Below are 24,443 nucleotides of genomic sequence, written 5' to 3' on the forward strand. Positions count from 1 at the left end.
AGGGGGGGGGAGGGCAGAAGGTGGGGAGGGGGACACTTAATTCATTACAAAATTTAAACAGTTGAACTTGCATGGTTACCACTTCTAACAGAGGACTGACAGCTCAATTATTTTAAGTAAAGCAGAGAAATGTAAAAGTTTGCAGCAACTGGGCAGGTTTACAACATGGTTAGTAACTTCCAACAAACAACAAAATTAAAAAAAAAAAAAAAAAAGACTTGGTAGAAACCATTTGAAATGACTGCCATCATGTTGGAAAACAGCACAGCTCCCTTTTCACCATTATAGAGGGGTTAAATTCCAAAGCTGAGTCAGCTACTTCAAAAGAATTTTCTAAAGAGAAATCTCCAGAGAGATTCCAACTTGGAATGCAAATTTGACGATCAATTTCAAATAACAATACAGCTGCAGCTGCCAATTAATAGTATTCCAGAAACAAAAAGGACTATTGTAAATATTTAATTAATAAAAACTGGACACTACCAGCCATGCTTTTTCTTCTCAGTGATGGCTCCGTTTCATCCATAGGTCAGCAAAATGAATCAATGAAACATGAAAACTCCCAGCTGCAATGGGCCCTCTTGTTTATGTCTAGCCACTAATGCACAGGATGAGAATGATAAGTTCACAGCTATTTCTAGCAAGTGATGAGGTTTTATTAAAGTATCACCCACCACTAATAAAGACTAAAGGTCAAGGAGCAGAAGTAACAAGCCATTTCGTAATAAATACACATCTGAGAAGTGACACTGACGTTTGTTTTAAATTGCCCATCTCGTTCTCATTTAGTGGTCCTAGAGAAATCTGGTACATAAATTTGCAGTATTTCATGAGGCCCATTCTCACTGATGGGCACTGTTCAGCTCTGAGAAGCAGAACTGAAAAGGGAAGCTAATTCGTACTCAAAACGGACATTTTTAAGACACAGCGACTTAGAAATATCCACAAGGGACCACACCGGTGCCTTCATGGGGGTGAGTACCTTAATGAAACCATTACCTTCTAGTAACATCATAGGCTTTCCAAACAAGGCGAGAATGCAAGGGGAAGGCTCGGGTCTGCACCCTTTACAGGACAGCACAATGTTACCGACTGATCATTTTTCACCAGCTTAATCAGATAAATTTTAAGAAAAACTTAAAAATAAATGCTGACCCATGGCTGAAACCTGTCACTTTTCACAGCAGCACTCAACAAGAACTGGGACAATCGAAGAGCAAGTTTTTATGGGGACCCTGTTGCTGCTTTAGATTCTGATGTAATTGAAGAGGAAAAGAGACCTTTCAATGAATCCCAGAAAAATCGCTAATCTTCTATCTGCATGAAAAAAGCCAGGGAAGTGAACACAATATCTTACAGAGTGAAGAAGGCCACAAGAACAAGAGAGGGTGATTGATCGATTAATTTATTCTCTTTTAAAACTTGGAAATTAGGAAACTAAAATAATCACATTCCTCCTTCCCCATCTCTGGGTAGTGCCATCATCTGAATAAGCAATGCTCAGATAACAGAATGTACCTTTATCATGGGGAGGCCCTTGGACAGCAGTACAAAGGGCTTACAAAGTGAGCAGACTGGCTCAAGCTAACAATTGCCTTTGCTTTGTTTTAGCAGTTTCCTTACAAATGAATGGGTTTCGAGGGCTAAGTTATTATTAGTTTTCAATTCCTTGTAATTTGATACCAAAACATATCAAAAATAATAAGCTAAAACAATATTCAAACCCATATTTTATTGGCTTTAATTACACACTTCAGTATTTACAAAGTTAAAGTTTAAATGAAAAGTCTCTATTGTACTGTATTAAAAAAAATAACTACAGCCCAAATTCAAGTGCCCTGGGGCAAATACATATCAATCAGAGCTAAGAATCAGTGACTGCGTCAGGAACCAGGCAGTACTCTGTGTTACAACAAAGCAGTTTATTTGTGATCAGTGTTTGAGACTCTATACATCCTTCACAAATTTAATTTTACATAATCTGATACTCCTCTTAAAACTTAAACTTTGAACTGCTAGACTTATTTCCCTAGAACAGAAGGGCTGGTATAAGTTATTTTCCGGAAATGAGGTACCGTTTCACAGAACTAGTTTCTTTTTTGTTTTCAAGTTTTAGAGAACTAAATTTGCATTTGTTAAAATCAAAAAGTAGGAAAGATGTTCTTTACAAATAATTTTGATCAAGTATGTGTTCAAAGAAAGCAGGATAAAAAGGCTTTTTTCTCTAACATTCTGTATTGTACTGTATTTGTTGTTCAATAGGAATTAGCTTCTGTCATTTGCTAAAAGAATGAGTAGTGGGGAACAGGATATGTTGGGAATTTCATAACGGGTAACAGAACCATTCTCTTGGGTAAACCTACAGAGAAAAGAAACGGAGAGGACTCCAAATAAGTTTAATAATCCAATAAAAATTTCAGGTTAAAAAATATCTTACAGTAATTATCGTTAACCTTTTCCAGATTAGTCAGTCAACATGAACCATCTGGGAGGAGACCCACAAACCTCTCAACAGATCTCCTGTTTTGAAATTGCTCCTAATATTGTGATCGTTAGTTATTTTCCACTCAAAATTAAGAGGGCTACATCCTAGGAAGAATGATATTCAGAAGGCAATTTCATTTGAGTGAGCAGCCATGAGTTCCAAAGATCAAAAGCAGTGCTACTGATTAATATTCCAGAGGGACTCCAGAAATCCAGAATCGTTTTCAATTTGGCACATCACATATTACAGGAGAAACAGGGATGGCTGTCAGTCAAGACCCAAAGCACAGCTTTCCGTGCAGGCCTCCGCTCCCCAGAGAGACCGCTCCACCTGGAGTCACGACCAGGTACTTACTTTCTTAATGGCTACTGCCGATATTGGCGTGGCAAATCTGGAAAGATTAACTACTTTCTTAATTTTGTAATGAACGAGTTCTTGTGGCCTCACAAACTTCTGCATACTCAAGCATGATTTGAAATCTGCTATTTCTAGTCTAATATTTAACCTATGGTGAAATCACAAAGCAGCAACAGCAGGTATTCAAGAGCACCAGATGATCAGAGGGAAATTACCCCACATGCAACAGCTTTACAAAGGCCAAAAGACATATTTACCTTACAGCCAAAATAAAGCATTGTTTTAGTAGGTTGGCATCACAGTAACATTTAAAAACCAAATCTTTTATGTGAAAAATGGGGGCATCAAATTTCACCAGCTTTGGAAGTCAGTTATATGGCACATGGAAGAGAGGAGCCTTCTGAAGTGGGGCTCAGAGGCCACAGGGTGAAAGTATAATGTTAGAGGAAAGGGAGGAACAAGAGAGAAAAATTAAAGACTGAGGAAAAACAGGAATGCAGCTTAAAGCCTAGACAAACCAGTGTTTCAAGGAGAAAAATTAAGCTCTAGCAAACCTGTACTGAAGAACGTGAGACTTCACTTTGTCTAAAAGAAAGACACAGACTTAACAACCCACCCCAGCAGGCGGGTGCTCTGCCGCTCACGCAAGCCATAGCACGATGGAGCAGTGAGTCAAGATGCATTTGGATAAACTGCCCAGACCTAATTCACAGGAGGGATGAGGTGGCCAGGATACCCACAAGGTGGCTGAATGGGAAAAGCAAATGGCCAAAACCACAAGGAACTAGAGAATTTGAATTTAGAAGCAATTCTGGGTGAAAACATTTTCTTGAATAAGTTCTCACTTCCCAATCACCCCACATCAGGGACGTGGGGAATCTGGGGAAGCCCTGACCATACTGGAGTGTTCCAGAGGAAACATTCCGGTAGAGGAGGAAACCCCAGACTGGGCACTTTGCTGTAGAGAAAACTCACCCCAAACATTTGACACTTGCAGCTTCTCCACATCTTTCCAGGATAGAAATAGTCTATCTTAAAGGGGAAAGTCGTAAAACTGTTCATTTTCTACTTATTTTTTACAGTTAGGACATCAGATGAAGCTTCAATTTAGCAGTGTCGTAAGGACCCATAATTTTCATCTGAACAAAGATGGAAAAGCTGACGCATGAAGAGAGAAAGCATAATGAAGGGTCCTGAGACTCGTGTGGAGGGCTGACGCCACAAGCAGTGGGACAGTCCACGTCCTTCCCTGCTGTGCGCGTGCACATCCAGCCTGAGGTCGCACCAACACGTGCTCACGCGTGCACGCACACACGCTCGCGCCACGCTCTCTCACGCGCACGCACACCCGTGCTCTCTTCTTCTCGCGGTGGCAGACATCCTGCAGATGGCGGACCCACAACATGTAGCGCCTCAGGGAAAAGGTCTAAGAGGGCATATCACTGACTCCAAACCTACTGCCTCCATTGCCACATAAACCTCATTCAAAAGTTATCCAAAGGGCCACTGAGTTTCATTTCTGCATTTACTTTTATTTTACTTTCTTATTTTTGGAGGGAGAGGAGACAATCCTATGATTCTGTAACACGTACCACAGACTGTCTGCAGTCAGCACTTCAGTAACGCTGCTGGTGAGAGCCCACTGCCACGCTGGGGCTCATTTACGCCACCTCTAAAGCAAAGTTTGCGGAAAAGGACGATAGCCACAAATTTGAAGTGAACATTTCCTAACCCTAACTCAAGTCACCCACACGGTTTCAAGCCAGAAACTTCAATGCAGCCATGTAACCGGCGAGCAGTCAAGCCAGAAACCGGGTTTGGCCCTTCAGTAGCCTTTGAATGGAGTATAAGTTGGCTGTAAGAAGAACTACTTAAAATATTTAATTTCCATATGGTCAGAAACAGGCAATTAGAACAGGCAGTCCTTCAATCAGGCAAAGCGGAGAGAAGAGCAACTCCAACCAAACCAAGAACCACAAGGTTGTGGCATTTTCAAAGGGAATTTAAGTTGGGTCACTAGAATGAATACGTCTGAGATCCTCCAATTCATTGAAAGAAACCCTGGATACAAACTGTGCTCTAGATTGCTGTGACAGCACTGCTAAGAGGAGAAATCAGAAACATGGCATACATACCATAGGCAGGGGCAGCGGTGCTGTAACCATACGGTGCTCCGTAGCCTGGTACAAAGAGAAGAAAGCAGATCAGTCCAGAGCAAAGGGCACTCAACCGGTCCTGGCCCAGTTCACAAGGACTGCCTGGCCCGGCATCTTGGGGCCTGAGGACTTCTAGATGCTGGATGAACGAGAGCCATTCCCACAGTGGCCACACCCTCCGTTCCTGCTTACCGTGAAAGATTTCTCGCACGACCTACAAGGTTCTCCTAACCCACCAGAATAGTCTTTCTCCTTGCACTTACCACGCTGTGTTACAATTATCGACTCCGTGTCTGTGTCCCCCACTAGGGTGACAGACACCAAGTCTGACACCTTTGCATCACCACAACTTGGCAGAAGGTCTGTCACATAATAACCACTCCCGACATATACTTTGTTGAACAAAGAACACGGAGAATCACTCAAATTACTAATTTCTTTAAAGTTGGAAAACAGAACTTTCCAGGTTTCTTCAGAAGGCAGTGCCACAACAGGCTAAAGCCTCAACTGGTGCTAAAAATGGGCATGTGGATCAGGTTGTGAGCTTGGGGACAAGGTCCATGTCTCCTGATAATCTGAATTCCTGGCCCCAGCACAGAGGCTCTCAGTAAATGTTGGCAAAACTAACATTAGCATCTGGTGCCTATGGAAAAGGCTCACACTGTCAATAAAAACCAGTCTAAAGAACAGAGAAGTTTCTGAATCAATTTGTTCTGGCTCTAGATTCTTTTATGTCCTTAAACATTTCATTTCTGAGTTGTCTTTCCATATCTGCAAAATGAGAAATCTTCCAAGCTTCTTTATAGTGTAGTAGGGATTAGAAATACTGTGTTAACAGAAGCCCCCATCTTTAACCTTTCAATAAAACAACTTTAAAAAATATAAATACTGGGGCACCTGGGTGGCTCAGTCGGTTGAGCGTCCAACTTCGGCTCAGGTCATGATCTCCCAGCTCGTGAGTTCAAGCCCCACATCGGGCTCTGTGCTGACAGCTCAGAGCCTGGAGCCTGCTTCGGATTCTGTGTCTCCCTCTCTCTCTGCCTCTCCCCACTTGCACTCTCTCAAAAATAAATAAATATTTTTTAAAATATATCCATAAATACTAAATTGCTTGGGTAAATCTTTAGGGAAACTGGGTTCTAAAATAGAATGAGGTGCAGAGGCAGGGGCATGCCTGGGCAGCTCAGTTGGTTAAGCATCTGACTCTTGATTTCAGCTCAGGTCATGATCTCACAGTTCATAGGATCAAGCCCCACGTTAGCTCCATGCTGACAGCAGGAAGCCTGCTTGGGATTCTTTCTCTCCTAGCTCTCTGCCCCTCTCCCATTTGCACTCTCTCTCAAAATAAATATTTTTCTTAAAAAATTTTTTAAACAAAATAAAACAGAACAAAGGGTGCCCGGGTGGTTCAGTCAGTTGAGCATCCAACTCTTGGTTTTGGCTCAGGTCACGATCCCAGGGTCATGGGATCGAGCCTCACATCATGCTCCTCACTGAGCATGGAACCTATTTAGGATTCTCTCTCTCTCTACCCCTCCCCAGCTCACCTTGTCTTTCCCTAAAATAATAAAATACAACAGAATAAAACCTACATGAGCCCTTCACACTGTACCTAAAAAAAAAAAAAAAAAAAAAAAAAAAAAAGTTTGTTTTAACATTACAACCCCTTTTCCTATAATCATTTCTGCTGCTTGCGAGGATTTTTTCCCTCCTTCTCTAGCTGCCCAACTACAACTCATCCTTTAGATCAGGACCAAATGTCACCTCTTCTGTAAAGTCTCCTGGGTTTGCTGTTCACTCCTTCTCCCCCCGCCCCCCCCCCAGGTTATAACTTGTATCACATTGCACAGTGTTTACTCAAGTGTCTATTCCTACCTCATATGACCTCAAGCATTCACTGGGGCAGATGTTAGTCAATCTTCGAATGCACAGTTCCAAATCTCTTGATTAAAACAAAACACTCAAATGTATGCTGAATGAGTAAACTGCTTTTAGGGACTAACTCAAACATTTCCAGAGAGATGAAAATTTTCACTTTTTAGTCTATACTTAAGTCACATAAAACTGGGGATAGTACAACGAAGTCTTAGTCTTTAGTGCTCCCCAAATCCTGTCTTTCAAGAGGATGCAATGCAGCTGAAAGCAACACTAGGAAATATGAAATAGGAACAGTATCAGAGGCCAAAAGAGAAATTAATACTTTAAAAAGAAGTTCATCCATCATGTCTATTCCAGGAAAAGGTAGCTGGCTGGACGGCCAAGGCTACAGTTTCAAGGGTTTTACCAAAGCCTCCTCAAGGAGAGATAAAACCACAACTACTAAGCTGGCCACTGATCAGGCTATGGGATTCGAACCTCGACTCCGCTTTTTCACTAGCAAGGTGACTTTGTGCCTGTTATTTAACCTCTCTGAGCCTCACAGTCTTCTACAGTAATTGAGTTGGCAGGGGAATGTAATTAAATAATGTATGTAAAAATACTTACTACAGTCCCTGTTGCACAGAAGACACTCCGCAGATGGCATATAACCTATTCATAATCTAATTGACCTAATCTGAATCTTCTCTAGGCTATAAAAGAACTTCATTTTTAAAAGCTTCAGGAGACAGGCCTTTTCAAAGAGGCCAATGCGATGACATAAGAGAAAAGTTACTATAAAGCCAACACGCCTGGCAACAAGCAGACACACATGATGCCTTCCACGATGACCACCACTAGATGATGGGTGTTGCCCACTCGGGCGGGGGCTAGGCATTGAAGACCAAGCAACCGCAGACGCTACCGGATGGACAAAGCCCCCACTGAACACGTAAGCACAGGCAAGAAAGTTCATCTCAATAACTCGCCTGTCATCATTTAATAAAAGCGGCTTCCTTTAAATAATGATGGAATAAAGCAAAACAGTACTAAGTATCAGTAGAAACAGTGAGATGCACAGAAGAGTGTCTTAGTTTGGGACATATAAACAGAATCAAACCACAAGGAACCTTGTCCTCCTCCATCTCCCTCCCTGCCTCATCCCTCAGCAGTCTCCTTCTATGTCAAAGTCACTCACCCAGTTCTCGCTGAAAATGCCGGGAGAAATCCTTGAGACCTCCCTCTTTTTTCATTCTCCACATTAAATCCATTAATTAGGCTTCTGCAGGAGGGTCTTCAACCTGGTCACTCCTTGCCGTGCACCCGCTGGAGATACCCGCACTGTCTCTGCCCTGGGCTATGAGTTTACCAAAACCTTCTAACTTGTCTTTTCATATCCACTTCTATCCCTGCAATCTATTCTTCACACTATAGATGGTGATCTTTATAAAAAAGTCTGATCTGGTCACTTCTCTCCTTAGAACCCTTCATGACTTCCCACTGCACTTAGCATTCTAAGGCCAAAATCCAAACCACAGCCTCCAGGACTGGGATTGCACATGTGGCTTTAGCTCGAATCACTCCCGTCCCTGTCAAGTCTCCCCCCGCCCCCCCACCCCCACCCAAAACACACAATGCTCTCCACACTACAGACGTCTTGGCCTTCCTCCATCCTTCTCACCAGCCAAGTTCCCTGGTCCAGCAGCACAGGGTCTCTGCATATGCTGCTCCCTCTGTGTGCAACACTCTTCCACCCCAGTCTTCCCTGAGTTAACTCCTCCTCATTCTCCAAAGCTCAGGTCAAGTGTCACTTCTTTGTGGAAGCCTTTAGGCCCCAAAGTCTAGACCCAGTTTCTCTGTTATGTTCCCTCACATTACATACCCTTCTTCTTCATTACAACCTTCACAGTTTATAATCGTGATTATTTCATCAGCATGTCTTACCCGATCATAAGCCATGACAGTAAAATCCCAAAGCAGGCACATGATATTTGAATGAGTGAATATATTCTTTGTATGACACATCTTTGCGCTACGCTCCCACTGGAATCAACTCCTACAAGTCTTAATTCCAAAACCACATCATCCATAGAACTTCCCAAATAGCCCATTCTCTTTCTTAAACAAACAAACAAACAAAAATGGGGCACCTGGGTGGCTCAGTTAGTTAAGCTTCTGACTTCAGGTCATCATCTCACGGTTTGTGGGTCTGAGCCCTCCTGCATCAGGCTCTCTGCTGTCAGTGCAGAGCCCACTGCAGATCCTCTGTCCCCCCTGCCCCTCCTACCCCCTCACAAATAAACATTAAAAAAATAATAAAAAAACAAAAGAAAACAACACACACACACACACACACACACACACACAATGTAAGTGAACTTCTTAAGAATGTTACATAAAATACACTGATGGGGTAAGATTCAATCCTTATGACAATTTCATCCTGACCAACAACTACAAGCAGTTTACTTGTCAAAAGTTCCATGCATGCAAATAAATAAACTTAAAAAAAAGCGGGGGTGGGGGCGCCTGGGTGGCTTAGTTGGTTAAGCATCTGAGACTCTCAGTTTCAGCTCAGGTTATGATCCCAGTTTCATGAGTGCAAGCCCCATGCTGGGCTCTGTGTGGACACTGCAGAGCTTGCTCACTCGCTCTCTCTGCCCCTCCCCAGCTCACGCTGTCTCTGTCTCTCTCAAAATAAAAAAACGTAGAGGAAAAATGCTCCATATGTTCAATATTGCAGACAACTTATCTTTAATGACAGCTCTGTATCCACTGCTGAAATGACGTGAGTATTAGAACAGAAGGCAAAAAGAGGGCATCTCTCCCATCTCCCTCAAGCCAGGTGGTGAAAGAGAAAGAATATAAACTCTGCAACTGCAAACACCTACGTTCAAATCTCTGCTCTGATGTCTGCTACATGTCTCAGCCTGAGCTAGCTGCCTTCTCCCATTAAACTTTAGTTCCCTTATCTAGAAAATGGAAATAATTTCTACTTGAGGAAACACTGTGAAGATTAAAAAGCAATTAAGTGAAATCATTTATGCAAAAGTCTCTGACGTAGAGTAAGCTCTGGATTAAGTAAGTTCCCCCTTTTTTTTTCCTGTTTGTACTTCTGTAGCCTTTATTGAATCCCAAACACTGAGTTAAAGAAATGCTACTAACAGCAGGCTTCACCCCAGTGAGGGAGTCTCTTACCAGCAGCTTCCCTCTCCTGTCACACCCAACCACCTTCTGGGCCCCCGATGAATGCACCCTGCTCAACGTCCACACCCCTCAATCCGTGGAGCAGCTGTTAGTTTCCTCACTGTCAAAATACATCCCCTCAACCAGGTACAATATCCTTCCTCTGTCACCTCCCTCCAGGAAGCCTCTAGTCACTCAGCAGATGCCAGGGGAAAACCTATGACATTCCATAGATTCTCTTCTTTTGAATTTCCATGCACACCCGTCTTACACTCCTGCTATGTTTCCAGAGACCGTGTATAATTAACCCCAGAAAATAAAGGAGAGGCTGTTCTTCAAAGCCTGACCCGGAAGAGGAAGCAGGCCTCCTACAGGTTGTACTATACCTGGAGCTATGTAGCCAGGAGCAGCTGTAGCCCCAACAAAAGCTCCCCTCGTTAGAGTTCCTCTTCCTCTGCCCCGAACAGCTTGGACCGCTGCAGACACAGCCGTATTCACAACACCCTTTGCCTGTTAAAAATAACACATTTTCATTACTAAGAAAAATAAGAACTAACATCTCATCGTCTCTGTAATGCACAACCTCTATGAGAAACTTGAGCCTGTAGATGAGTCAATGAGTCATCTATGACCTTGAACCTTAATTTTATCGTCTATAAAATAAAAATGACACCTACCTTACAGAGCCGTTCTGGAGAATATGTTGGCTCATAAAAATATGCAAATAATTTCTTCTTTTCACTTGAGGGTTACCCAGAAAGAGTTCACTTTCTATACACAAATTTCAGCAGTCAAATTATATTTAAAGTCATTTTAGGCCTGACTAAAGGAATATGGGCACTTGATACCTAGGTTCGAAATCCACTGAATTCTCCACCTACAGACAAAAAAATACTGCAACAACCAACCACCAAGAATCAACTGTGAACCTGAGTGGAGTTTAAAACACACACACACACACACACACACACACACACACACACACACACACACACACAACTATGACAGGAAGGCCAAAAATGAGAACTCCAGGAAGGTCACATGATTTCTTTGAGGCTGTTTCTGCTGCTGTATGTGTATGTGTGTATGTACCAATCATTAAATAAATACCACCTCTAAAGTCCCCTCTTGCTCTAAAATGCCATGAGACTCCAGTAAAGTCACATAATCGCTACGTCTACCAGAGTCTCCCCACTAACTGTACAGTGAGGATAAGGAGACCCACACTTTGTTTTCTTTACTTCAGAGTAGAAAGAGCAACTGAGAAAATAGAAAACTCTGAAGAGTAGGATAAGGACTAACAGAACACAAGTCTGCTAAAACATCCCTTTCTAAAACTGAAATTTTAAGAAAATCAAGAACATCTAGTTTTAAATTAAACATTACACTTATTTTTTTTTAACATAAAGACACAACAAAAACTCAAACTAGAAACTACAAGAATTCCCTGCTATAACCCAGGTGCAGGGAAGGAGGTGCAGAGAGAGCCTCAAAGCTCACTGTGCAATGAATAAAGTCAACAAGATCTCAAACAGCTTAAACATCAGAGCATACACACATTTCTCGCACACTGAAAAATCATCATCTTTCATTCCTCCTGGGAGCACCTGTACCACTAGAATAACTGGGGAGAAGACAGTTTCAATGTCGAATGTATCATGCACAGGGACAGCCATTTTTTCTATTTGGCTGACAAAAAATGTAGCCCACACATCCAAAATAGACTGCTTCTTGGCTGTCAAGCACATTGAACACATGAGTTTTATAGCTTCTAGTATGGAAAATTTCTAAAAACGGGTGAACTTCATGAAGACATCTTTTGTTGTTTTTTTTTTAAACACAGTTTAATCCAAGTAGTCAGGAAGTAACAATCTGGTGGCAGCAGAGTGACCCCACACAAATAGAGCTCATGTCTACTAGAACTAAACTTAACTACCTAATAACTATCTGCACTAGCTTTTTAAACGCTAAAATGATCCAATACAAGATGTAACTCATGGTAAAAACATACCAAAACAAACAAGGTAACAATTATCTTTCTACTAATTTAGCAAACATCCTGGAAGGTTTTAGGAAAATAAATTCCACTTATTCTCTCTCCATGTGTGTACCAGTGCAATTTAAACATTTTATTTGTATTTTGTATCTCAGTAAAAGTTAGTTTTCCTTGTTTACAGTTTGAATCCTAGAATTTAGACAATGTTTATTATGATGAGTAAAAGACAAGACAAATTTCTACAATGTCTATCATACGCAACAGAATGCCCATCGTCTTTGGAATTCCCGGAGAAGAACCCGATTTAAAAAGATCGTACCATTAGTTAGCTCCGCTACTAAATGCAGCGTCTTCATTTCTTTGGGCCTTGTTTCCTCATCTACAAACCGGGATCAATTCTACCCTCCTCGAGAAGACTCGTCATATGTAAAAGAAACTAAACCAACTAAAACAGAATCTTAAATAATCTAAGCTACCTCCTATTAGTCTAAACATTTTCAAGTGACTTGTTTCTACCACATTACTGAACCAGCACTTTCCACCAGGGAGAACTTTCTACCAGGGAGAGAACATGTCTCATATTCACTAGTGTATCTCTTTTGCCCTCACAATCATGTACATAGCATATGTCTAGAAAATATTTTTGATGCATAAATAACAGAAGAACCTGTTATCCAAAAGCATGTAATTAGGAGGCCATCTTTTCTAAAGATGTTGCTATAATCCTGGGTCTTCAGCAGCACTGACATTCCCATTGTCAGGAATGAACAGAAGCAATACAGGGTCAAGTTTTACTGTGTCGCCCCCAAAGGAAAACACAAAATAAATAATGCAAAAGGACAAAACTGGAAAGGAAATGGAAGTGTGTCTGCAGACTCTGATGAAAGTAAGCCCCTGTACTCTCGGCGGCTCCCCTAAACAAATACAACATCTCTTTAAAGTCCAGATCCTTCAATGCTCTACTTCATCCAGAGTGACCGAAAGCCCCCAAGTAATACTGATAGCCTCTTTTTAATATATAATTTGCCTACAAAGACCACAGAACACGGATTATTATAGTATTCACGATCTAACTCAAGGAAAAGGTTGTCAAATGCAAGAAAAAGAAACAACTTCAGAGAAAGTGGCACAAAGACAGAAAAGGAAACTTAATTCTGGTAATATTTTTCAACAGTATTGCACAGGTTTAATGCTTAACTCATACCTGAGGGATAATCTTCTTTTTCTTATTATTTGCTGCATTGGGTCCAGAAAACAGCTTCTCCAGGGCAGCTAAAGCTGCACTTGCCTTTGCCACTTTCTTATTTGGACCTGCACCTCTGAATTTCTGTCCATCTACTTCTACCTAAAATCAAGAACAACAGTCTGCAATTATCCCATATAATTCCTCTATATAGTTTTCATTTAAATGTATCACAACACGGGAAAAACCAAAAGTCACATAGTGCCAAAAGAATTAACTCAGTCTAAAACTTTTTTACATATGAGCTCAGGATATGCTATGTCTTTGAGGAGAAAAGGTTGGCTTGAATCTAGGTACACACCTCCATTACAAAGCGTTTGTCATGGCTTCCACCAGTCTCCGAGATGAGTTCATACTTAAGACCTCTTCTTTTTTCATTGAGCTCCATTACAGGATTTTTGCCACTTGCTGTGAGGATAGGGCCCTGAGTTCTTACCTAAAAGGAGGTTCAATCAAGTAAGATTTTAGAGTATTAAATTTCTCATTAATACAATTATACTAGGTTTCTGCTGAAAAGACGCTCAAAAATTATACTGTAAAGCATTTAGGAGCTAGAATGTGTGATCACCTCAATATACAAATGACAAAATATCTTTAAAGGTATGGAAACTTTACCATAGCACGGAAATATCTTTAAAGGTATGGAAACTCTACCATAGCAGTAAGCACGGCAATCAGTCATCAAGCCAATCTGCCTCTAGAGTAGGGCTGTCTCAACTGATCAGTATTCAAGAGCAACATGGCCTTGCCATTACGTGGCACTCTAGGGTCTGCTCTGTGGTGTTCATGATCTAAGAATAATACTTTAAATGACTAACAAAGCGGACAGAACAGTTGAGATTCACATGACATCTGAGTGTTCACTGTTTTTCATCTTTAGGGTTAGGAAGAAATAATTTTCAATTTGGGAGATGGGAACAAAATGTTCCTACACATCTCTCAGTTCTCTCCAAAGAGATTTAAGGGCACCTAAGGTAAAAACAGTAGGCTACAATCTATGGATTCTGAAATTTAAAAAAAGAATAAAAGCAGTCATTCTCTGCCCAAAGGAGCTAGAGTATAGCGGGACAGACATAATCACTTTAAAACAGTGTATATTATAGAACAGATGTGTGCTATGGAAACACAGCAGAAGGAATCACCTTCTATGGCAATCAGGATAGTTTTCCTGGAAGTGACATGAGAATTTGACCTTAAAGAGGTAAGTACCGGACCATGATAAGGTAGAAACAAAGGAGAAGGGCATTCTAGACAGAAGAAACAGCCACGGAAAGGCCCAAGAGAAGCAAAGAACATCTGTTTGGGAAACAGCAAGAAGCACAGTGTGGCTGTATAAGGGAGTGAGGACAGGAAGGCAGGACCCGATCAGAAACGCCCTCAAAGGAGCCAATTCATACAGGACTTTGCATGCCATGCAAATGAGCTTTGACTTTATCATGAACTATGGGGAGTCACGGAGAGATTTAATCTAGAAAAGTCAGGACTAGATTTGTGTTGTAGAAAAAAATCACGCCAGGAGTAGCAGAAAGAATCCATTCGAGGAAGGATTAAGACTGCAATAAGGAGAAGAAGTACTTCATGTAAGAGTGTGAAGGCTCAAATGAAGAGGCAGGACAGCACCAAAAATAAAACAAATGACAAAATACTGCAACTATAATCTTGAGAAAGGAAAGACCCAAAGATTGAGCACTTTTTGAGGTTAGAGATCATGCCTCTAATTCTACCATAGTAATTGCTCAAGAAATGCTGAAGAGATGAATGCCCAAAACAATTATTATGTTACAAATTCAAAGAACAGCAAGATTCTCTTAACACACTACTCTGTGCTGATTTTGGTAAGTGGTTAATGCTGTAGAAAAAGTCAAACACTGGACAACTTTTCAAGCCTAGTTTAATAAACATGCCTGGGTCGAATGCAATAAAAAAAAAAATCACTTTTTGAAGAGTTTTTTGTAATCTATCTTTTTAAAATTTCAAAGCAAATGTCCAGTCTCCATCTTTAAAAGGTAATGAGTAATTTTTGAAACTAGGTCTATGGGAATTACTCTCTGCTTTCCAAATCTGAAATCACTTTTATAAAAAATGAGTCAAGACATACAAATATTTGCATTGTAATATTTTAATTTTAAATGAAGAACTTAAATGAAGAATAAGGGCTTTCTTTCCCCCCACGCCCATGCCATGATTACATTATATAGAAAGAAAGCATGGATGTGTTCACTACCAAAACTGCCACACACGGATGTGGCTATCAGTGCAGCCCACACTGTTCGCCCTCTCCTTCATTCCCCTCAACTTAATAGTCTGAGTCTCATAATTAATGAGTACTTTCTTTTCTAAGTCTTTATAACACTGCCACTAAAACATCTTGCCCTGCCTGTGACCATCACCTGTGAATGAATGGGCCTCTCAAAAGCCAGGCGCCACAGTCTCTCCACAATATCCCATGACAAGTCGGGCCTCAGCCTCTCTCTGCTCCCCCACCCCCTACCAGCCCACCTGATGCCTCTCAAACACCTACTTTCACAACCCCAGGCCATTATAACCTCCTGTTCCTTTGGCCCCAATGCCTTCTTTCTACCTCTTCTCCACAGAGCAAAATCTTCCTCATCACCTAAAACCTCGCTCACATTTTACTCCCTTTGATTTTATAGTTGTGTAAGTTTCCTAATCACTTCCTCTTTTGAGATTTCACATTATTATATTCATTTTGCCATTACGGTACTTATCATATTACATTATAATTAGTTATGAACATGCCTTTGATGCTTCTAGCCTGAGAACATCTTGAGGCTCTGGACATAATTTCTGCAGCATCTGGCAGTAAACAGGTACTACAAGGGGTTTACAGAGTAAAAAACTACATAGTGCACTAAGTCTCAGATAAATTACTCATGCCCACAAATGAAAACATTTTTTTAACTTAATGTAACCTCTTGCTGTTACTTTGAAGCCAATTTTGCTCATGCAGAATGCAATAAACAAGGGCCCCATGAATTCCCAAAAATACTGGGTATACCCAGTACTTGGATTTTTGTCCCATTCTATTATCTGTGGCAATACGCTCATAGGTCAGGACATAGTCAGAGTCTGAGGAACATACTAGATCAGGCTATGCCTCCCTCAGGGCTAGACTGACTTGATGATGACCCACGGCCTCCCACAGCTCAGCACAAACTTCAAATAATCCTAAATTTCCTCTGCCAGATCTTCTGGTTTTTCACTCTTAAGTTATTATTGATAGTGCTGATACATTATAACTGTGAAATACTGGAAGGAACTTCCGTGGCCAGCAAAAAGAAAATGCTAGTTACATGAGGGTACATTTATGTATTGTGCATTATACAGTTATCGTTACAGATATTTTGAGAGTGAAAAAAAAAAAAAAAAAAAAAAACCAAGACGTAAAACTGCATGGAAATACAATTGCCATCACAAAAATACTCCCAGAAAAAGGCTGGATGGAAATAAACCAAAATATTAATAATAACAATGGCTGCCTCTGGACTATATACATTTGTATATGCTTTTTTCTTATTCACACTTTTCCACATCTCTCAAATTTTCTATAATCTACATACACTACTTTTTTTCTTAGGAAAAAAATATATAAATATACCTCTAAGGTACTGGAGGTTTCAGTTGTAGAATTTCCAGTATTATTGCTTGAGTTTGAAGACACTGTTTCATTTTTGCCTTCATTGTCTGACTTTTCATCGGAACTCATACATTCAATATCTGCATCAAAGCCCGTTGGGTATCCCATTGCTTGTAATACCTGTACAAATTACATTAAGATTCAGTTTTATTCAAACATCAGAGACCACTGAGAACAGATAAAATACTGAGAACAAGTTTCAAATCCACAACATTTGAATCTATGGAACACCTTTCAGGAAGAGCAAGATGGTCTAAATCTACAAATCCTTGGTTAAACAAAATTTACCTGCTAAAATTTCACCACAGAGAATGGGAAAAACATCCTCAGAGTAATTAGGTTTAAATAAAGGATGACAGAAATGCAAACCTGAGGCTGCTTCTGGTTCATTTAGTTTGGAGGCAAGAGGTAGAGAAACAGTATGGCCAAATTCAACCAAGAAGGTGAGGGGAAAAGTGAAACAGCATAATGTAAGAAGTACAATGGATAGAAAAGAAAAGACCTGGCAGTCTAATCCTGTATTTCTCCTCTGGTCCTCAATTTTCCAACCTGCAAAACAGGAAGACTGATTAGCTGACCTCTAAATTCTATGACTCAATCCATTAGGAGGAATTAGCACAGAAAGGGAATCAACAAGTCTTCAGGTTGGAACCAATTTACCTGTTAATTTTTTCTGAACCTTTCTACTATTGTCCTCTTTGCTTTCAACTTAAACCATAATCAACACTTGAAAGGATTCAGGTTCAAAGACTTATTCTCTATACTAAGTGAACCAGGAACAGTTTTGGGTTTGTATTTCCACCCCTGTCTCTCAAGGCCTAGTTACTTTATGACTTCTCCCAATATCCATTCTTCTATTACCATTCAATGCCCGGCATTTCGTATCTTTTTTAAAGATAAAGTTTTCTGAACAGTGTGTGTGTGTGTGTGTGTGTGTGAGCACGCATGTGTGTGTGAGCATACACACATTCAAGCATGGCTTTTAACATCTCCTTCCAGGTGATACTGCTTTTTAGATGTTTACAAGACAATATGTTCACTAGCATCATTATAACCCTCTTTCAAGCAGTTGATGTTGCACTGTCAATTACTAATTTAAAGGTTTATATCAAAATATATGGAGATAGGTTCCTAAGGATTTCTGTATCTATTTCAGCTTTTGACTATTGTTTTAAGTTGCCGGAGCAACTTAATGTTGTATTTCTTTATGATCCCTATCCATACCTATACCTAAGAGGTGTGTCAAAAAATGGTTATTATAGCCTGACAAGTGAGAGGCCAGGCAGCCCAAACTTTATAAACAATAGCATCTTCTATAACAGATTCTGCCAACATAAAATAGTACAACTATAAAAAATGGACATAAGTAGAACTCTGTACCATGAAAACTTGAAACTGATTCACCCAATTCATATGAAGAACTTGGCATTGTGTTGAACATTTCAAATCATAAATACTTTGTAATCACAGGGAGAAAGCCAAGAACCCCTTTTCAATATCTTATGTTCTAGAAGTTCTCAGGTAGTACTACACATCAAGAATGTTAACATCTTATTCTTGTCACTATTTTATAAAGAAAACGTCTTCTCTATTATCTAAGTCCTGTAATACCCTCTCCTGAAATATCTCATCCTAAGAGAATAGTTATCAGTCTGGAATGAACACTAGCTAATACAAGCTACAAGTCGAAAGTCAAGACTCACAAATAAATCTGATTGGTCTATTCCAATAAAAACTAAAGACATGCAGCTTTTCTTAACGTAGATAATTAAAATAGTCTAATGTGAATTATTTAACACCATTTCTCTCTGTGCTTTTCTCACATACCATATTCATTTATTTACTTGTTATTGTAGCAACATATTTCACTATACTATAAATAGTTTATACAACTGATGGATAAGCTCAAGGGATACAGTGTACTTGTAATATAGCCCAACTAACAAAAAAATGTCAAATTAGATCATTTTTCTATGAACACATGAGGGTATTAACTAGTATATGCTACAAGAGTTTTAAAAGGAAAAAAGTAATGAGCTCTCAGACATCTAAAACAAAAATTTGCTTAGAATCAACATTAAAGTCAGAAAAACTAGTATACCAAAAAAAAGTTAAGTTTCAAGTGTCTAGCAAACAAATCAAACCTAATAAACACATCAACTGGGCTGAAAAATCACAAGACAATTCCTGGACATAGGTGACTGGGAAATCCAGTGTAACCATGCCTTTTTTCCCCTGGAAGGGGAGCTGAGGCTGAGACAGATGATCCCCTCAAAGACTATACAAAAGTAAAATGGAAACATACTCTACCCTATGGCTCTCCACTCAAAAGAAAGTCTTATCCGTGACTTCAGATAGTGAAGAAATGATGGCTCCAAGAACCTCTCCAAAGAGCCTTCGCTCCTCTAGCAGACCTTTTCCCCACAATGACTAAGATTCTTTTCATGGAATATGGCTGATTATGTCTCTCAAGGTGTTCTTTGTGAGGAACTAGCAGAAAAAGGGCCAGAAGAGTAAAGAAAATACTGGCAACTGATTTCCATCACTTCAGGGTGCCTGCGGCTGAGCAGCCAGGCTCCTGTGGCAAGATGGGTTTTTTTTTTTTTTTTTCTTATTTTGTTTTGATTTCATTCTCTGATATGATTTGTCTTAACAGGTACAGATCCCTACACCAAGCTACTGAGTAAGGAATGTAAGAATTTTTATCTACTGGGACCTACTTTCATAAACACATGTTAGATATAAAACATAAAACACTCTGAAACTCTTGCTTTTTAAATTTTTTTCTTACTGTTTATGTTTGAGAGAGAGCACAAGTGGGGGAGGGGCAGAGAGAGAGGGAGACACAAAGTCCAAAGCAGGCTCCAGGCTCTGAGGTGTCAGCACAGAGCCTGACACAGGGCTCAAACCCACAGATTGCGAGATCATGACCTGAGCTGAAGTCGGACACTTAACCGCCTGAGACACCCAGGCGCCCCAAACACTCTCAAACTCTTATAAACAGAATCTGAGGGGTGCCTGGGTGGCTCAGATGGTTAAGCATCTGACTTCAGCTCAGGTCGTGATCTTGTGGTGTGGATTCAAGCCCCACATTGGGCTCTGTGCTGACAGCGTGGAGCCCACTTTGGATGCTCTGCCCCCCTCCCCACTGCTCAGGCACATGCACTCTCAAAACTAAACATTTAAAAAAAATTTTTTTAAATAATAAACAAAACCTTAAACTTACCATATATAGATGGCAATTTGGCAATATATACCTGACATATAATAGGAAGCCCAATACATATTTACTGAATGGATCATTCAAATGTGCCCTCTTCTTGATGCAGAAATTCCATTTCTAGAACACATGTTTACTTGTTTCTTTTTTTTTTTTTTTTAAATGCAAGCTTTACACCCAACATAGGGCTTTAACTCACAACCCTAAGATCAAGAGTCGCGTGCTCTACAAAAAGAGCCAGGTGGGCACCCTAGAATATATATCTTAAGGGATAATTAGACTAATTCAAAAAGATATAAAGCAATCAACTAGAAGCATCTAAATCTAAAAGGATTATACATTACAGTACACTGATAATAAAAAAATATTAGGCCATCACTAAAAAGGAGAGTAATCTTTGTGGTAACTATAAAAAACTCATATTTTTTGGATGAACAAAAAAGTACTTATTTTAAATATATATTTTATATACACATTATGTAGGTCCTACCATTCCTTATCTAAAACCCTTGGGACCAGATTATTTTGAGAATTCATAGTTTTTCGGAGTTTAGAAAGCTAATACAAAATATTTACTATATATTTTCCAAATCCCCAGTAAGTTCAGATGCTACCCCACGTTTGTGCAAAGAAACATAAAATATTCACATTAAATGAAATAGTAAAGACTAAAGTACTCCTGCATCAATTCAGGTCAGGTTTTCCCATCAAATGAGTTTGTATCAAATGTAGAGAAATATTTTTCATTTTCGGTGCTTCCTGGATTTTAGAATTGCAGTTTAAAAAAAAAGGCTTGGAAAAATACATACCAAAATGTTAAAAGTAATTATGAGAACAAACAGCTCTAAATCCTGTCATATTACAAAATCAGCCACTGCTCTTACTCCCCCATATTTTACTGAATTGCAACTTGCTATGAGGCCACTAGCTTACATTAAAGGCGATTATAACAAACAACCCACAAACTGTCACTGCATCATAGATAACTTTAAAGGATATCACTGCTATCCTTTTAATGAAAACCTACTCAAGGAGAATGCCCACTTGATCTCTATACTAAATCAACTGTAACCCTCATACTCAACTGTCTGTTCTTATGTCACAGACAGTGACATTTCACAAGCTTTTGAGTCAGATGTTAGAGATCTTAGATCTAAATTTGTGACTCATTCTCAGCATACATTATAGCTAAGTTATTAAACTGTATTTTTAGCTTTCTTCCTGGATTTTTTTCCCTCATTTCTCATTAATTCTTTTTCTGCCTCATTTTAAACTCTTACTGTTTTATCATACTTAAAGTACCCTTTTGTAAACAAGACATAACATAAATAATCTATTGTTTTATATTTTTACAGCTTATTATTTTTCTGCATCGTGCTTATTACTACCTGACATATAATTTATTCATTGGTATATTTGTTGTCTGTCTCCAATTCTTTCCACACTAGAATGCAGGCTCCAGGAGGCCAAGGGCTTTGTTTTATTCACTGATACATCCTTGGTATCTGGAATAATGTTCACATCTACATTAATAATACTTGCAAAGTGGAATGATCATGAAAACAGACCAATTCTATCTTATGCCATACTGTTACATAACAGAACTTTTCTTAAGTGAAAACCAATCTTTGGTCTACATGATCTTTGACATTTTCACATTAATCTACGAGACAGCAAACGCACTCATGGAAAAATTCCAGTATTTAGGAACTTTCTACAAACCTACATGCATGATTGCTTGGTTCAATCCTGAACCTATTCCCTATGGAAATACTCTGGAATACAGAAAAGGCACCATATGCACAAATATAATAATTAAATTCATTTATGACAGGAAAAATCTGCAAACAAGAAAATATTCAATACTAGGAAGATGTTTAAACAAATAATAGTGCATCCAAATGTTATATCATAAAGCCATTAAAAATTATTTGTGAGGATTTTAATAACATGAGAAAACACTGACAATACAGTAAATGAAAAAAAAAATCAGTGGATAAAATCACATACACACTGTAAGCTCAAGTTAAAACAAAAAAAACAAGGGTGCCTGGGTGGCTTGGTCGGTCAAGCATCCCGACTTCAGCTCAGGTCATGATTTCACGGTTCGTGGGTTCGAGCCCTGCATCGGGCTCTGTGCTGACAGCTCAGAGCCTAGAGCCTGTTTCAGATTCTATATCTCCCTCTCTCTCTCTGACCCTCCCCTGCTTGCACTCTGTGTCTTTCTCTATCAAAAAAAATAAAAAAAAAAAAAAGCAAACAAAAAGATTGGAAGTAAATAAAACCAACATACTATATATAAATATTAGTGATCTGCCCATTTTTTATGTCTTTACTTTTTTCTGCATTTTCCAAACTCCATATAATCAACACATATTAATTTTATAACCAAAAAAGAAATGTTCTGTAATCCAGAGGTAACAAAAGTCTCTATGTCATTGTCATTAAAATCTTTAAAAATACTGTTATTTTAGGAAAATAAGCACCTTATTTATGACATATAATAAAAAAGCCCTGCTAAATAAAAGCAATACTGTACCTTCACTGCTACATGAAGTTTTGCTGTTTTCTTGGATGGCCCTGAGGCTTCATATGTTGTACCATCCACATCTACAGACATTGTGAAGACTGGGGCATGGACAGGGCCAGACTGAGATAAGAGCTTATATTGAAGCCCAGGCCTGATCTGATTTAGCCTCATTAGTGCATTCATAAGGTCTATTGCTTTACTATCCAGAACTGTTTAAAAAAAAAAAAAAAAGAGATCAAAAATTAAACCATTTTGCTTTAACCTATGCATTTGTAGGTTCCCAGTGATCACTATAAATTCACCAGGTTTTAAAAAGCAAGAACTTGAAGACACATATACAAATTAATTTCACTTCATAAGTAATTCTAAAGTGACTTAAATTATGCTAATATCATTATACAAGTGATATGAATTACTACATCTATACATCAATTTTAGTTTGTCAATACTAATATATCTTAAGCAATGAAACTTGAAAACAAAAGAAAGTTCTTCAATCATCAATTTTTGTTAAGATATGCTCTTAAAATTCAAATTCAAATCAATCAAATTCTTCACTTTGAAATTTTTTTTTCTTGTCTGACACTACAAATCTTTTCTAGTTCACATCTGTAAGAATACACACTTTTCCTTAAGTTTCGTTTCATCTTCTTATTGGGATCTTTATCATCCCCTAATCCATCTTCAAATGGCCTCTTCAGAGCTGAAGACCCGGCACCTAAAAAAATTATAACAAATTCATTATCAGTCAAAACAATGAGGTCAGGAAGGAAAACCTTAGGAATCACAAGGACCGCAGTACTTTCACTGATCAATTAAATTGCCATAGATATAAGCTTATAATAGCAAAAAACTGCTAATGAATCTTTAGGAAACAATTTAATACTATCCTTTTATATATTTATTTTCTCATTTACTCATATGAATTGGCATTCATTCATACAATATTTTTGCATTTTTCACACCTGTATATGCAGGAAGAGAAAAAAGTCTACAAAGATATATATCAAAATGTTAAAGGTAGTTATCTCTGGTGGTAGGGTTTATTTTTATTTGTGTCTTTTCAAATATATCTGTAATTTAACATGTATTACTTATAGAAAATTTTTAAGCCCACATATTAAAATCTTATGCTTTGGAAAATCTAATCATTTCTCACACTAAAACAGCCTTCCGCCTATTCAAATCCTACTCAAGATTTTATTATCAAAACAATATGGTACTGGCACAAAAACAGACACACAGATCGATGGAACAGAATAGAAAACCCAGAAATAAACACACAACTATATAGTCAATTTATCTTGAACAAAGCAGGAAAGAATATGCAGTGGAAGAAGGACAGTCTCTTCAACAAATGGACAGTAACATGCAAAAGAAAGAAACTGGAGCACTTTCTTACACCATACACACAAAAACATTCAAAATGGATTAGAGACCTATATGAGACCTCAAACCATAAAAATCCTAGAAGAGAACATAGGCAGTAACTTCCTTGACATTGGCCATAGCAACTTTTTTCTAGATATGTCTCCTGAGGCAAGGGAAACAAAAGCAAAATAAACTAATGGGACTACATCAAAATAAAAAGCTTCTGCACTGCAAAGAAAACAATCAACAAAGTTAAAAGGCAGCCTAAGGAATGGGAGAAGATATTTGTAAATGACATATCCAATAAAGGGTTAGTATCCCAAATATATAAAGAACTGATATAACTCAACACCCAAAAAACAAATAATCCAATTTAAAAATGGA

The 24,443-nt window shown here is 38.9% G+C and overlaps 1 protein-coding gene and 1 long non-coding RNA gene across 11 annotated transcripts in view; one reads left to right on the forward strand and one right to left on the reverse strand.

The window, feature by feature from the left end:
• Positions 1 to 24,443, reverse strand: part of STRBP (spermatid perinuclear RNA binding protein) — a 153,607-nt gene that overhangs the window by 12,975 nt on the left and 116,189 nt on the right. For 9 of the 10 annotated variants that reach the window (XR_005792692.1, XR_005792691.1, XM_040482252.1 and 6 more), the window contains 7 exons: positions 23,314 to 23,406; positions 22,698 to 22,897; positions 16,900 to 17,058; positions 13,582 to 13,716; positions 13,242 to 13,382; positions 10,428 to 10,551; positions 4,978 to 5,022 (listed from right to left, as the gene is read on the reverse strand). Coding sequence is in view for 8 of the 10 variants with exons in the window: in XM_040482252.1 (XP_040338186.1) it covers positions 4,978 to 5,022; positions 10,428 to 10,551; positions 13,242 to 13,382; positions 13,582 to 13,716; positions 16,900 to 17,058; positions 22,698 to 22,897; positions 23,314 to 23,406 (897 nt within the window). In the remaining 2 variants the exon portion in view is untranslated. Of the gene's footprint in view, positions 1 to 1,903; positions 2,360 to 4,977; positions 5,023 to 10,427; positions 10,552 to 13,241; positions 13,383 to 13,581; positions 13,717 to 16,899; positions 17,059 to 22,697; positions 22,898 to 23,313; positions 23,407 to 24,443 lie in introns of those variants that run through there. The other variant, XM_040482248.1, reaches the window with a different exon arrangement.
• Positions 88 to 5,687, forward strand: LOC121034962 (uncharacterized). Its single transcript, XR_005792695.1, has 2 exons — positions 88 to 974; positions 1,185 to 5,687. It is a non-coding gene; the product is annotated as an uncharacterized LOC121034962 (long non-coding RNA).

Source organism: Herpailurus yagouaroundi, unplaced genomic scaffold, assembly GCF_014898765.1.
Source record: "Herpailurus yagouaroundi ecotype Mexico unplaced genomic scaffold, PumYag 160, whole genome shotgun sequence".
NCBI classification, from domain to species: domain Eukaryota; kingdom Metazoa; phylum Chordata; class Mammalia; order Carnivora; family Felidae; genus Herpailurus; species Herpailurus yagouaroundi.